This window comes from Podarcis raffonei, chromosome 17 (genome assembly GCF_027172205.1).
Source record: "Podarcis raffonei isolate rPodRaf1 chromosome 17, rPodRaf1.pri, whole genome shotgun sequence".
NCBI lineage: Eukaryota > Metazoa > Chordata > Lepidosauria > Squamata > Lacertidae > Podarcis > Podarcis raffonei.
The window spans coordinates 17,838,989-17,855,163 of record NC_070618.1 but is presented as its reverse complement, the minus strand read 5'-3'; the positions used below and the strand labels follow the sequence as shown (position 1 = coordinate 17,855,163).

General features: G+C 40.6%; 1 protein-coding gene across 7 annotated transcripts in view; it reads right to left on the bottom strand.

Annotated features, from left to right (window-relative positions):
* The window catches only part of FREM1 (FRAS1 related extracellular matrix 1), a 78,461-nt gene that overhangs the window by 42,597 nt on the left and 19,689 nt on the right, over positions 1 to 16,175 (bottom strand). For 6 of the 7 annotated variants that reach the window (XM_053370473.1, XM_053370477.1, XM_053370474.1 and 3 more), the window contains exons 7-16: positions 15,513 to 15,621; positions 13,709 to 13,840; positions 11,724 to 12,068; positions 10,319 to 10,461; positions 9,333 to 9,529; positions 7,002 to 7,092; positions 5,989 to 6,156; positions 4,854 to 5,062; positions 3,005 to 3,098; positions 433 to 685 (exon numbers count right to left, since the gene is read on the bottom strand). In XM_053370473.1, the coding sequence (XP_053226448.1) occupies positions 433 to 685; positions 3,005 to 3,098; positions 4,854 to 5,062; positions 5,989 to 6,156; positions 7,002 to 7,092; positions 9,333 to 9,529; positions 10,319 to 10,461; positions 11,724 to 12,068; positions 13,709 to 13,840; positions 15,513 to 15,621 (1,741 nt within the window). The remainder of the gene's footprint in view (positions 1 to 432; positions 686 to 3,004; positions 3,099 to 4,853; positions 5,063 to 5,988; positions 6,157 to 7,001; positions 7,093 to 9,332; positions 9,530 to 10,318; positions 10,462 to 11,723; positions 12,069 to 13,708; positions 13,841 to 15,512; positions 15,622 to 16,175) is intronic. The other variant, XM_053370471.1, reaches the window with a different exon arrangement.

Sequence of the window (16,175 nt, the reverse complement as noted above, 5' to 3'; positions counted from 1 at the left end):
TGCCCCCAGCAGCTCCCTGAAAAGTATCTGCAAAATTACATAATATAATAACAAACAAAACCAATACCCCCCCACACACAATGGAGCATTTATCCCCAAGATAGGGTTGCAACCACTTATAATGGAATTTCATGTAACAGGAATAAAGACTTGGCCTGGATAGATAAAGGTTGCGATACGTCCAGAATTTTCCGGATAGAGCCGGTATTCGGCCCTCGTAAACAGCGTAAGGGTGGAAATTGGTAAAAAAATGTCTGGGAAAATCTGGACGTTTGGCAGCCTATGTAAGAAGTATAGATTTTGGCGAATTTCATTTAAAAATAGCTCAAAACCTTTTTTTGAGATTTTGCAAAGAAAGCTCAACTACGTTGGCCAAACTTTTTGAAATATGGCAACCCTATGATATATGATCAGAGCATTGCTCACACTTACTTGTATGTTCGTATTCCACTGCTCCAGAAACAACATCTACTTGTGGAAAGCGATCCACCACAATCCCATCTTTCTTCACAACCCCATATTTAGGATTTCGAGCGAGCATGAACATCAGCTGCATGTCTTCACTGTCTTCATCAGTAGCATAAAGGTTCTCCGAGGTGATGGCCACTGCCTGACCCTCTGGGCATTCGATGGAGGGAATGAGGTCAGCATTCATGACAGGAGGTTCATCATTTACTGGATTCACCTGGAAAAAATATGCTTGATAGCAAAACTGTGCTGGCCATTCATTTCTGTGTGTAAGCATGGTTGCAAAGACGGGAAGCTATGATAGGATGAAGGGAATGTTTTATTTACAGCAAAGAGTAAATGCTGGTAGATTTGGGTTCAGTTAAGCAGAACACCAGGGACGCAGGTGGCGCTGTGGGTAAAACCTCAGCGCCTAGGATTTGCCGATCGTATGGTCAGCGGTTCGAATCCCCGCGGCGGGGTGAGCTCCCATCTTTCGGTCCCAGCTCCTGCCCACCTAGCAGTTCGAAAGCACCCCTAAGTGCAAGTAGATAAATAGGTACCGCTTTATAGCGGGAAGGTAAACGGCGTTTCCGTGTGCTGTGCTGGTGCTGGCTCGCCAGAGCAGCTTCGTCACGCTGGCCACGTGACCCGGAAGTGTCTTCGGACAGCGCTGGCCCCCGGCCTCTTAAGCGAGATGGGCGCGCAACCCCAGAGTCGGTCACGACTCGCCCGTACGGGCAGGGGTACCTTTACCTTTACCTTTAAGCAGAACACCAGCTACTGACGCTGCTGTTGAAAATAGGGATGTCCTATTCTATTATTATTATTATTATTATTATTATTATTACTATTATTACTATTATTACTATTATTACTATTATTACTATTATTACTATTATTACTATTATTATTATTATTATTATTGCCTAGCCCATCTGGCTGAGTTTCTCTAGCCACTCTGAGCAGCTCACAACACATATAAATTCATTGTAAAACATCAAACATTAAAAACTTTCCAATACTAAGGAATAGAAATTTGGAAAAAAAGGACAGATTAACAAAAAGCAGGTAAAGAAAACATTACCTTAAAAAAGTTATAGGCAACAGTTGTGCCTACAAATTGTGAAAACCCATGTATTCGCTTACAGATAGGCTATCCTAAGGCAGATCTTCGCATTTCATGGTAGGAAATTTGTCAATGTTTCTAAATATAGGCGTGACATCTCCACATGTGCAAACATGAAAGGGAGCACTGACATAATATATTAAGAAAAGAAAAGCAGCTTTGGAATGACAGATATTGAACGGTGGGGGAAGGAGATGTTTAACCTTTTCCCAGCCCATATATTAACTCAAAAGCAGGGACCAAGCAACGGAAGCTCACCCCGTCATGGGGATTCGACCCGCTGACCTTCTGATCAGCAAGTCCTAGGCTCTGTGGTTTAACCCACAGCACCACCTGTGTCCCATGCATTTGGATATAACCCCATAAACGTACACTTAAAAAAATATATATAAATTTTGATGCAGCTATTAAAAAAACAATGCAGGTTTTTGTGTGTGTTTTTTGCTGTCTAACGCAAAAATTCAGAATATCTGAATTTCTTGCTAAGGCTCTACAGATCCATGCTACATTTTAAAGGAGGTATGGGAAATGATGTATCCTTTAATGGTTAAGGACTATAAATGCAGATCACTACTATTATTATAGTATTATTATTTCTTATGTGTATATTGGCTGTTTGCTAAAACGCAAAAAACTGATTGACTGACTTGATGCAGCACCTATTTGTCTCACTGAGGGTCCAGAACTGTAGAAACATAACCCTCTGCAAACACCCCTAGTGTACTGATATCTTCCTAATTTTTAAAATAATGGGCTTTATACAATTCCACGTAAACCTACTGAAATGGATGGACCCAGTGCTTTTTTTCTAGAAAAATAGGTGCCAGTATTCACCATGAAGTTGTTACAGTAAGTGTCACATTTTAAAAAATAAATAGATAAAAGAAGTGCCGGTACTACGTACCCTTCAGTTACCCCCCCCCACAAACAACAACAACAACAACAAAACAACAACAACGCACTGAATGGACCTAAGTTAATCACACCCATTAATCTCCATGTGGCTACTTTGACTAAAACATCCCAATATATCCAACCTGATTTTTGACTTTTAATAAACTAGGGAGTTTTAGCAAACAATGGTAGAGCCAAATTTATACAAAACACAGCACAGTGTTTATTTGCAAGTGGTTTTAAGTCCTTTAAGGATGAAACATTCATACGTAAAAATAAAGCATCTCTCTTTTGCTGATGCATTGCATTTTTCAGCATTTAATTCTGAGTGGATTCATCCCTGACAGTATAGGAAAAACTGAAAGGTGCAGGTATCTCTTACAATAGTACCCATCAAACACATATAACATAATCCTCAAAAGTGCAGAAGAATCCTTATCTCGTCCAAGACCTCCCAGTTTCTAAAACAACCACAAAGCCCCTGAAAATTGTCATCTTCTAGAGAACTAATATTCTGATGAATCTCACACTAACCTGAACTTGCAGATTGAACTCGAAGGAATTGATACCATCTGTAGCTGCAAGCAGGATACGGTCCAGCAGAACCTCAGAACCGTCGTGAAGATACCTGCAGGGATAAAATTCTGAACTCATTTCAAATGTTTGCATTGTTACCACTGCTGCCATCAGCACCACACACCTATTACAATGTGCAATATATAGGAATTCACAGTCCTTGCCCAGAGATCTAACGAATCTACGTTAGTAGTTAAAGATAGAGGTGAAAGGCAAAGAAAGGGGATGGGGCATCAAAACTTAGGAAGGAACATAGGAAAATGCCTTATACTGAGACAGAACATTGGTTCACCTAATTCAGCATTGTTTACATTGAGTGGCAGCAGTTCTTCAGGGTTTCGGACACCCCTAGTCCCAACTGGAGAAGCCAAAGATGGAACCTGAGACCTTCTGCATGCAAACCACTGAACTATGGCCTCATGGTGCATGCTCTAGTTATCTCCCACTTGGACTACTGCAATGCGCTCTACGTAGGGCTACCTTTGAAGGTGACCCGGAAACTACAACTAATTCAGAATGCGGCAGCTAGACTGGTGACTGGGGGCGGCTGCCGAGACCACATAATACCGGTCTTGAAAGACCTACATTGGCTCCCAGTATGTTTCCGAACACAATTCAAAGTGTTGGTGCTGACCTTTAAAGCCCTAAACAGCCTTGGCCCAGCATACCTGAAGGAGCGTCTCCACCCCCAACGTCCAACAGGGACACTGAGGTCCAGCGCCGAGGGCCTTCTGGCGGTTCCCTCATTGTGAGAAACAAAGCTACAGGGAACCAGGCAGAGGGCCTTCTCGGTAGTGGCGCCCGCCCTGTGGAACGCCCTCCCATCAGATGTCAAAACGATAAACAACTACCTGACATTCAGAAGACATCTTAAGGCAGCCCTGTTCAGGGAAGTTTTTAATGTGTGACATTTTAGTTTATTTTTGGTCTCTGTGGAAGCCACCCAGAGTGGCTGGGGAAACCCAGCCAGATGGGCGGGGTACAAATAATAAATTATTATTATTATTATTATTATTATTATTATTATTATTATTATTATTATCTCTCGAGTACAGGTGGACTTCGCCTGTAGGAGAAGCTGGGATACCAAGCAGTTGTTTTGTCTGCTAACCCTTGCCAGGCCAGAAACAGAGGCAAGCTTGCCTTTTGCCCAGTTGCTGAAAAACATCGCTGCGCATTTCAGCAAGGAGTCTTTTGATTCGCAATAAAACCTAGTGCCTGGAATAGATGGGATTGGCATTTGTATGCTTGAGAATCCAATTTCTTACTACTTTTATCGTTCTGCAAAATAAATTTGGGTATTTATTTATTTATTTCAATTTCTATACTGCTTTATATTTTTAATAAAAATCTCAAAGCGGTGGTATTTTTATGTAAACAAAACAAAACAAAATAGGTCCCACAAGCCTGAAATCTGCCCTCTCCTGCTTTTCAGTGGAGCGGAAAAGGCCCTGTCTCAAAAAACAAACACAACCAACCAACCAAAACAAGCATATCAGAGACGATGTTCTGTAGCAGCCTTCACTGGCATTCTAGCTTTGTAGCTGCAGGGTGTGTGTGTGTGTGTGTGTGTGTGTGTGTGTGTGTGTGTGAGAGAGAGAGAGAGAGAGAGAGAGAGAGAGAGAGAGAGAGAGAGAGAGAGATTCCAACCTTTGATCCTCAATCTACAGGTCAATTGCTGGAGTTCATCAAAACTTACATCACAGTCATTTGTTTCTGCTCTCAGTACTGTTTTGATTCATGGGCTGAATTAGCAGAATCTACATCAAGAACAGAGCAGGCATATATATATTCAGTGCCTTCTAACCTGACTTTGGACAGGTGCAGGTCTTCACAGGTGAGCCAGTCCCCCTGATTCATAGGAATCCCAGCCAGCTCAACAGCTCCGTGAAGAGGTGGCCTTAGCAGATCGATGCGGATGTTCTCCTGTTTGGTGTCCACATCTGAAATCAAAATGTGACCCTCTGTAATGGTACATGACTCCCCTTCTTCTACTTTCAAGTTGTTTGTGAACACCTGAACAGAAGGAAAGAGAGAAAAGTTCCAATGTTCCTCTCAGAGGATGCTTTTGTTGATCCTTTTACCTTGAGGTAATCTTTTTTTTACCACATCATTTTGCACAGATGAAAAAGGGGAGATGATCTACCTACAGTATTTGCAGGACGGCCACAGTGCAAGCTTTATACAATTGTAATTAAGCCAGGAATACGATTTTAGAAAAAGAAAGAAACTAGGGTAACCAACGACACACATAAACACACATATATTGGTTGCGTTTTGTGAAATTTGCCCCTGTTTGGCTACATTTAGAGTTAGTGAGATCCCATAAATTTAAAGAAATATTATACAGTAGTATGATGAACTTGTGAGCAGAATTTGAGCTATGGGCAATAGAAGTAATTCGAGTATATTATTGTGGTTATGATTTGATAGATAGACGATCAGGTGTGGCAGAAGGAGAGAAACAACAACTCCATGGAAAAAGAGGTGGGAAGTTGGAAAAATAAGAGAAAATACAAAACTGTGTTTTGACTGCATATGTTAAAAATGTTGAAACAATAAAATATATTTTTTTATAAAGGAGGGAGTAAGCGCTCCCATTACAGCCCACCAGAATTTCCATGCAAATGATACAATCTGCCCTGTATTCACATTAATGAAAAGCCACAAGCTTGGGAAACACATGTTTGTCCAAATAATGTGTGGTTTCTATTCTGAGACAGCAGGATGGAAAGCAAAACTTATCCTTCTTAAATGTGTTTAGGGAAGACATGATCTAATGCTAAAAATATTATACTTTGATTTCATCATTCAAGAGCTGAAACAACAAAAAGGAAAAAAAATCACAAGCCCAAACAACAGCTTCTTTTTTAGCTAAGTTCAACCCTGAACAATGTCGAATATCTAATTTTCTCTTGTTCCTGTTAGCATTACAGTCATACCTCTGGAGCTTGATTGTCTACTGGGACAATGGTAATGTTAAAACAGATCCCCTGCAAAGTGTTGCCATGTCGATTGCTGACTGAAAATGTGAAATGGATATACTGAGGCTCAGGGCCAATATCTTGCAACGGCGGCATGTAAGCAACTTTCATGTGGTTTATGGCATGCTAGGAGCAAAAAAACAAACAAAATGTAAGGGATATATTCACCCCCCAATTCCCAAATCTAAACTTGCATTACTATCCACGGCATAGTATACCTTGTGTTCAATACAGTAGGGTTGGAGAACCTACAACTTCCATCAGCCCCAGCCACTTGGCCAAAGGATGATGGGAACTGTAGTTTAACTACATCTACAGGGCCACAGTGTGCTACTCCTGGTAAACATAAAGGGTATAGTAATAAACTCCACTGGTTTTCTAATCATCATATACTTGCAGGTATATGGCGGTACCAGTGGTACCTCGGGTTACATACCCTTCAGGTTACATATGCTTCAGGTTACATACGCTTCAGGTTCCAGACTCCGCTAACCCAGAAATAATGCTTCAGGTTAAGAACTTTGCTTCAGGATGAGAACAGAAATTGTGCTCCGGTGGCGCAGTGGCAGCAGGAGGCCCCATTAGCTAAAGTGGTACTTCAGGTTAAGCACAGTTTCAGATTAAGTACGGACCTCCAGAACGAATTAAGTACTTAACCCGAGGTACCACTGTATACAAATTTAATAAATAATAATAATAATAATAATAATAATTACAGTAAGATCCCATATACAGTCGTACCTTGGAAGTCAAACGGAATCCAAATCATCAGAAAACCAAACTGCGGCTTCTGATTGGCTATAGGAAGCTCCTGCAGCCAATCAGAAGCTGCAGATGTTCGGGTTCCAAAAGAACGTTCATAAGCTGGAACAATTACTTCCAAACGCTCAAGTTTCAGGCGTTTTGACAACCAAGGTACAACTGTATGAAGTGAGGCTATTGGGTGACAGGTTTTAACCTTGATAACTAACCTGTGTGAATGATATCAGTGACGGAGTAGCAGGATCCTTAATCAGTTTAGGAATGCTGTCAACCATAAACAGTTTCCCAGCGTCCATGTGGCTGTGCAGAATGGTATTGTCATAATAGAGAACACATATGCAGAATCATATAACTTTTTAAATAGCAAAAGAAGATACAAATGTACATCCCAAAACTATTTTCTCTCACCAGAAATAGTCACCATCTCCCCATTAGGGTTATATATTTTTTATTCTGCCCCAACCCCCTCACACAATTATTTCATGTATCATAAAGGGATGGACTTTTGCTTAGAAACACTGAAAAGGGGACTAATTCTTCTCAGTTGTGAAAAGGTCACCCTGAAATGCAAAGTTGGAATCACTGTATTACTACTCATAAATATTAGCACTTAAAAAACCCACAAAAAACTTTATGGAACTCTTTTGAACTTTTACAGCTTTCTGGAACTTCCTAAAACTGTTTTGAACTTTCTAGAAGAAGAATCCAAATATTGGTCTATATAGAAAGCTTTGTGAGCAAACAACTAAACTTAACTTTTAATATTTGTTTCAGTGGCAATATACAATGTCACACAAGAACCTCGGTTTATTCTAAGCAATAAGAAGTGATACACAATGTTTGAAACATTGTACAAGCATTAGAAAATTTGCAAGCTCTATTTTTCCTGTATTATAATACATACTATGCATGTTACATAATACATTATAGAGTTGCATATTCAAAATCGATTTATTGATTTCGGGGTGACCTTTTTTCAAAAGATTTGGAAATGACACTTCATTCCTTTGTTTTTAGGCAAATGTTCATCTAACTAAGCTACAGGAACATGAGGTTGCAAAAAAGTTATAACCCTACTCCCCATCTCTACTGTTTCAGATAATTTCACAATGGATTGGGAAATCAAAGCAAGCAAAATATGAAATGCAATTAGGATTAATTTCCTGTCATTTCATCCATCTATCAGTGCTATGTGAAGTCACACAGGCAAAACCTTGAATGGTGAACTGATTGTAGGGTTCATGCTTTGTGGTCTATATCCATTTGTTTGGACTGTGCTTGTTGCTTCAAAAAAGATCTGAGCAGTCGAATAGGAGACATCAATTCTCAGAACCTAGGGCTGCTATACGTTTGAGATTTCCTGATTTCCTTGGATTCGTCTGTCGGAAGTAGCATCTGGGTGAGTTTTCCGAAAATTGGTACAAATGTCCAGGAAAACCCAGGCTTATGGAAATCCATGTCAGAAGTGTTGATTTTTTGGAGTAAAAATATGGGGGGGGGGGGGAGGTTGCAGAAACAGCTCAACAACTTTGGCCCAAAAAACAGCTCAACAACTTTTGTGTCCAAATTTTCATTTATTTTTTTTAAAAATGGCAACCCTACAGAACTGTACTTTCACATCTTTTCTCAAAGCAGATTTGAATTTTTTTGGGGGGGGGATTTGCTTTCTGCTGGCTCATTATCTTCTGACCGCTGCTGTGCTTCACCATATTAGTTTGTGTGCATTAACTGTTTTACATCTGTTCATAAATTAAGGATGGAAAATGACTTAACTTTCAACTTTCTTGGGCATATGAAATTAACCACAATTATCTTGAATTTTTGCTTAGTCCTCAAGAAAGAAGGGCATTTTCGCTTGCCAGGTTTAATTCAAATCCTTCAAACCTCCTATGGAAGGTTCTTGGGAATGGTGGAAGGAGAAGGAATTTGCCCATGTGAAGACCATCAGGTGGAAACTCTTACACATATGGTTCTTAAATGTAAACTATATGTTGATTTCCGCCAGCAGTTCCTAGATCAACTCTGCATCCCCACTGGAAACCAGAGTTCGAGGTCATACATTATCTATTATTGGGGAATAATCAGGAGCTCACCAAGTTAGTGGCTAAATATCTTTACCTGTTTTTTTGTCGTTGAAACACATTGAAGACGTCTGATCTCCCTGGAGACCTAGAGATGTCATGTTAGACTGCTTTGCCTCTTTCAGTTGACGAATGTTTTGTGTCACTGGGAAGGTGGGAATTCTGTATTGATTTGCTATGGATGTTTGTATGTGATGCCAATAAAAGGTTTGATGATGATGAAAATGACAGTGGTAGCTAGCAAGACCGAGACTGGCACCATGCGGGCAATGAAGAAGAAGGGGAAATGGGCTTTGGTCAGACTCCTTTGAAAACATTCTTAACTCCCCTATCCGAGGAACACAAATACAAATGCTAATTACTAATCACAGTTTTGCTAGGTTATCACCAGCTCTGCCATGCAACATACTGAAAATGCACCTTTTTCTTATGACAAGTAACCATTCACACAAGCCTTACTTATGCACAGAAGAGAAGAATGGGGGAGAAGTTATAGTATAGATGATCTCCCTTTCCTGTGCTTCTCTGTCGATATAACTGAGATGTTTCTTTGTTAGATGGGCGATCTCAGTTTCCTTGACAATTAGATGGCGGCTCGTCCCTGAAATTTCTTTGGGAAGTTGATCATCTGAAGGAATTATGTGCACTCTGACTTCCTAGTGTAAGGATTTAGAAAACCATTATATAGTGGTGGTGGTCAGGACACCCAGGTCATTGGAAATAGTGCAGCAAAAAGGCCATGGTGTTTAGACAGTGTTAGACAATAAGCATTTAGCATCTGCTGGAAGAAATGACAAGACAGAAAAAGATGCTAAAATATTTCTCAAGTGTCCTGTGATTCAATAGATTTCTGTTAAAGTCACTATTTGAAAACTTTACAATGTATTTTTTCATGAGATCTTAAACTTGGGTTCTAGAACTGCCCATGACTGTTGTTTTTAAAGATGTGTACATACAAGTTCAATTTGTTGAAACCCAGACAGACAGAACAGACAGACAGACAGATATTACAAATAAATCCCAGCATTTTCTGTTATCCAGATTGTGTCTAATTATTCACCATATTAAGGCAATTTCAGATTTTCTGTTTGCCTGCTATGCAATCCCTTCCCTGAAAATTGATACATAGACTTGAAATTTGTGAAGCACTTTAGTAATATAATGGGCTGAATTCTTCTGGTTTAAGGAAAAGTAGTCTATCACATTTTACAGTACACTCCTATGTATGTTTACTTGGGAGTAAATCCCACAGTGAGCATGTTTAGGAGTGCAGTCCATGATTATAGATATATTTTATTGATTTGTTTCATTTGCAAAAACAAACAAACTATGCTGCCAACATTAAGTGAAAAGCATAAAAAGTCAACAATAAAACGACATTCATAAAACACAGGTGTCATTGTGTTCTCCCTCGTGGCCTTGCAATATATCCCCCAATAACATACCTGAGTTTCTGAAAGATTGGGAGGATCATTACAGTCACACAGAACAAATTCAATGGAATCTTCAAATATTTCTCCTCCTAAGTGGTGGTAGTAAATGATCCCATTGAATAGATCTTTCTGAAGAAATTTAGTGACAGGATAACCTGGTGAATCACAGAAGAAAATATATTTTAGACCTATAAGAATTAGGGCCTTGTATTTAATGCCATAATGGTGCTCCTGTGAAGGCTTTGTGGTTTTTCTAAAATAAAAAACCCAAGTATTTTACTGATACCTCCACTATGGAGAAGAATATGACCCTTTATAATAAAAAAACAATGGTCAAACTCTCTGCCACAGGCCTCAGTTATCTTCCATTTAGCACTTCTGGCATTACCTTCTCTCTTAAAGCTGCCAGGGATCTTTGGACCATGAAAATATCCTTGGCTGCCCAAGTCCTTTTTAATGAAAAGCAAATAAAAGAAATTTCTCCTGAGAAATAAACATTTATGAGGAAACGTTTGCTGTGCAGTTTTACCAACCAAACTCAAAGCAACTCAGTAGCAGTCTTGGGCATGACTGAGGTGTACACTTTGGTTTTCTTCATTGGCTAGGGATTATTAGACAAAGGACTATAGCATCTAGCTTGCCTGAATGCAAGATAGAGGGGATTTGTGAGAAACTAGCCTATTGTAAAAAGGTAACAGTTACATTTGCTGCACTGCCTCCCACTGGCATGAATGCTGCCCAGAATGGAATGAGTTTCTTAATCTTGAAAAGGCTCTCAACCCCTCGACCCAGGGCCGTCTTTAACATATGTGCCATCAGAGTGCAAAGATCTGCCCAGCGCCCCCAAATTAACTTTTATTGAGCTTTTATGGGGAGGAGGGAAGCCCAAAGTTGTTGACCATCAACGCAGCAGAAAAGCTGCTTTTGTTTCCTTACTCATCAGGAATATTTGATACTACGGAGTAACAGAGCAACGGAGGAGGGGGCTAGGGACTTTTGTTCCATTGCTTTTCACTGCAACTGATCAAGAGGGACTGGTTGGCGCCCCCCAGAATTTGGTACCCAGGTGCCCCACGCCCCTTGCACCCCTGGGTAAAGACAGCCCTGCCTGGACAAGAGTCTCATCTTAAACAAATTCATTATGCAGGGTGCCCCCAAATTTATGCGCATTGCCACTAAATCGTGTGTGCACACCACATCTTGTGATCGATTACGCAGGGTGTGGCTTAACTTGCATAATCAAACCAAAGCTGAAACTCACAGCCTGTTTACTAAGGCCTGGAAAACAGTTGAAATCTCAAGCGTTAAAAATGGATATGGGAATATATCTGAAAGCAAGACATAGACATAGCACACACACACACACACAAGCAGAAAGAAAGATGCTCTCCCCCCTTCAGATTGTCTAACATTTTACCAATTAGGTCTGGTCCAGGTTTCTTCATGATTTCTCCTGCCTGTGATGCTTTGGTTATATTGAAGAGTATGTAGTCATCGCTAGAGTCCATGTCGGAGGCTTGAAGCATTGAGCTTTGGATCAGAATTGTCTGTCCTTCAGGCACTTCTATTTCAACATTACTGATGAGAAATGGAGGGCTGTCATCTTTAGGTAGAATGTTGATTGGAAATTTGTGGCGACTTCTGTGTCGGTTATCAAAGATCCTGAAGACAATATAGTCCTTTGTGGAATCACTGTCATCGTGATGGTAACGGACAAGACCATCCTTAAGGTCTGAGACTGTGAACATGAATCCCTTTCCTCCTGTCAGACAACAGCAGGAACATGATTCATAATGGGTGTATGCTTTTAAAAAAAGTAATACTACTTTAGAAGGTGTGAAGCTTATGAACAGAAATGATTAAGTTTATAAGAGGTAGAAATTGGAGGGCCAAGACCAGGAAATCATAAAAGATTTCAGCCCTGTACAAATTCACTCACTGGGTCACCATTGGTGATCATCCCTCCTCATGAATTGCAGAAAACAATCTTGTTACATAGAAGAGAAGCTTCCAGACTAGCCAGGCCAAAGAATAACCACCATTAAATGAATATGATTCCTTCACTACAAACATCAGAACTGCTTACTGGATCAATGCTGGTTCACTGAGTGACAGACACAACATCGTTTTTCTCTGGAATGTTAGTGAAGCAAACAAGAACATATTGCAACAGAATCCAAACTATGTTGTGAATGCAACAACATATAGGCTTCCATGTCACAAGAGCACATTATCTGGAAGAGTTAATGAGTTACCCACACTCAAAATTGCAGAATAATAATTTTGCAACATGTGGCAATTAAAATGCACCAAACAATTTTCCACAATTTTTTATACAAATAACATGGGGTGCAATTTGACATTCTATCCCTTTTTTTGGTGTGCTTTTAAAAAATGTACATGAAAAATGTGCATTTAAATTAGATATTTGTTCCCTAAAATACATGGTTTGTTTTTGGGTTTTGTTTTACACTTTTCAATGCATTCCCCCCACCTGAAATGGAGGGATGATCACCAATGGTGACCCAGTGAGTGAATTTTAAGTTTTTGTTTTATGTTGTTGTTTTAAAAAAACTGCATTGGAAAATTCATAAACACACATAATCAGAATGACAGCTGCATTCCAATCTGCATATAAATTTGGGACCTGCAAATTAGGTTTCTTTGCTTCGAAATGCAGACCAAACACATTTCTCCTCTATTCCTAGTATCAAGCAGGGGGTTATGTCCAATGTTAGCCATACTCAGAGTGGACCCATTGAACTTGATTTTCATAATTAATTTAGGACTGTTAATTTCAATGGGTCTATTCTGAGTAGCACTTAGTTGGATACAACTCAGTCTTTCCCATCACTGGCTAGCTAATTCTTTAAAACTGTGATACCAGGGACTGAGCTTGGAACCTTCTGCATGCAAAAATATGTGTTCTACCACTAAGCTATAGTTCTTCCCCTAACCTTTAGGGTCCAAAGGTTTAAGAAATACATGCATGTGTCTTTAGTAACTTCATGTGGGGCCAGTACTAGACTTACAGCTGTGCAGAAGTCATACAAAGGCATTTGTAGAAACCATGCCTCACCAGGGTGCTGTGTAGTTCTCACAAGTGCTGTCTTGTCTAGGGTTGCGATACACTTGGAATTACCTGGAGATATCCAGAATACTGCAATCGGCAGAAATTGGTGTCTGGACAGAAATTGGTCAAATGTCCAGAAGAAGCTCAACAACTTTTCTGTCTGAATTTTCACTGTTTGAAAAATATGGCAACCCTAGTCTTGTCATGAGCCCACTAGCGGCTTCCTCCTCAAGTCCTCATTGTCATGGCAGCTGAAAAGGTGAACTGTTGCATGAACTGCACTGACCAATAGTAACATCTGTATACAGACATCAGGGAGGACACAATACCTCTTAGAGTGAGCTGTCCATGCTGTAGACCATCAACAGTGACTATGCGAACACCGTTGATGTCGTCATTGTCTACAATCTGAAACTGCTCCCAAGTTATAGGGCGAGACTGTCCTTCCAGCAGATCAAGACCTAGAACAGAAACCCTGAACCTGTAATTTATTCAGAACAGTAAGAACAATAAGTGCAACCCAGCACTAATGGTGAATTCCTTTCTATAACAAATGCCAACCACTTGCATGGGGCCTTTGCATAAACCATATTCAAACAACCATATGATTTACTCAAAGGTCCCATGCAAGTAATTGGTGTCTGTTAAAGAAAGGAATTAATTTCATCTGTATAGAGCTCTGGAGGTAACTCTTTGAAGCCTCATTTAGCACTGACCCCATCAAGAAACTTCACTGGGGACAATGGCAGACCCTCTAATTGTCCCTATTTTCCAGGGAAAGTCCCAGATTTACAGAAGCCATCCTGGTTTCTGATTTGATCCCAAAATGTCCTACTTTTCCACAGAGCGTCCCTATTCTCACCAGGGAAATGTTGGATGGTATGGAGTTATCTGAACCTCGAGCCATCTGAAGGCAGCCCTGTATAGGGAAGCTATTTAATGTTTAATGTTTTACAGTGGTGCCTCGCAAGACGAAAATAATCCGTTCCGCGAGTCTCTTCGTCTAGCGGTTTTTTTGTCTTGCGAAGCAACCCTATTAGCAGCTTAGCCATCCTGGTTTCTGATTTGATCCCAAAATGTCCTACTTTTCCACAGAGCGTCCCTATTCTCACCAGGGAAATGTTGGATGGTATGGAGTTATCTGAACCTCGAGCCATCTGAAGGCAGCCCTGTATAGGGAAGCTATTTAATGTTTAATGTTTTACAGTGGTGCCTCGCAAGACGAAAATAATCCGTTCCGCGAGTCTCTTCGTCTAGCGGTTTTTTTGTCTTGCGAAGCAACCCTATTAGCAGCTTAGCGGATTAGTGCTATTAGCGGCTTAGCGGCTATTAAAGGCTTAGCGGCTTAGCGGCTAAAAGGCTATTAGCGGCTTAGTGGCTTAGAAAAAGGGGGGGGGGAAGCGAAAAAAAATCGCAAGACTCGCAAGACGTTTTTGTCTTGCGAAGCAAGCCCATAGGGAAATTCGTCTTGCGAAGCGCATCGAAAAACGGAAAACCCTTTCATCTAGCGGGTTTTTCGTCTTGCGAGGCATTCGTCTTGCGGGGCACCACTGTATTACGTTTTTATGTATGTTGGAAGCTGCCTAGAGTGGCTGGAGCAACCCTGTCAGATGGATGAGATAATAATAATAATAATAATAATGGAATAGGACATCCCTATTTTCATCAGAGAAATTTCAGAGGGTGTGCAGTAGCTTTCAGATCACATGCTCGTTTTGATTCAACAAGGGACACATGATACAGATATGAGTTGATATCATGAACCTCCCCTGGGTCTTCCTAGGAGGCAGCACAAAACTAGTGTCACACTGAGCCTGGTTAGCTAGGTTGTGGTGCTAATAACCCCAAGGTTGCAGGTTTGATCCCCGTAGCTGCATGTTCCTGCATTGCAGGCGGTTGGACTAGATTATCCTCAGGGTCCCTTCCAACTCTACAATTCTACGAGTCAACGAGTCTATGACAGAAACAAACTCAAGGACGATTTCTTTCCCCACAAAATAGCATAATCCCATTTGGCTTCTCATTTAAAAAGGCTAAAGAACCTACGGAAAGAATATTGGTTTGTTGCATTTGACCTCTGCAGCCACATCCTGTCTTTTAAAGAAAACTATCAAGCATAATATGAATTCTCACCAGTATTCCATGAGACCCGAGGAGCATTTGTGTGTGCCGTTCTAACAGAGATATAGATAGTAATTGGTGAACTTCTTTCAAAGTACAAATCATGAACTTCAAACTCCACCTGTTACACAAAAATGGAAACAGCATTTTCTAAAGATTACCTGGGAAGATGAAACAGCAGCTGACAAGAGACTATTGCAGAGTGGAGTACCTGTGGCCCTACAAATGTTGCTGGGCTGTTGCTACTGCCATCCCTGACCATTGGGGATGCTGTCTGGGGTTAATGGGATTTGGTGTGTAACAACATCTGGAGGGCCAATTGTTTACCAACCTCTGAACTCGAGAAATCTTGAAAGATTTTGAGCTCAAAATAACATAGGAAAACAACCACAGAGAGGTTTAGAGTGCTAAATGGAACCAGAATGTTTTAAAGACCATATGTTTTCCTCCATAATCTCCAATATCCCCCCTTTTTAAAAAAATGCTGTTCCCTGTAGTCAGTTTGTACAATATACGGCAGGGGTGTCAAACTCAAATTCATTGGGGGCCGCATCAGCAGTTTGGTCACCCTCAAAGGGCCGGTTGTATCTGTAGGACTTACAGTACAGGAGAGAAGGGTTCAGGCAGCCGTTGGATCTGTCACATCACAGGATGGCATGCACTCAATATAAAAAC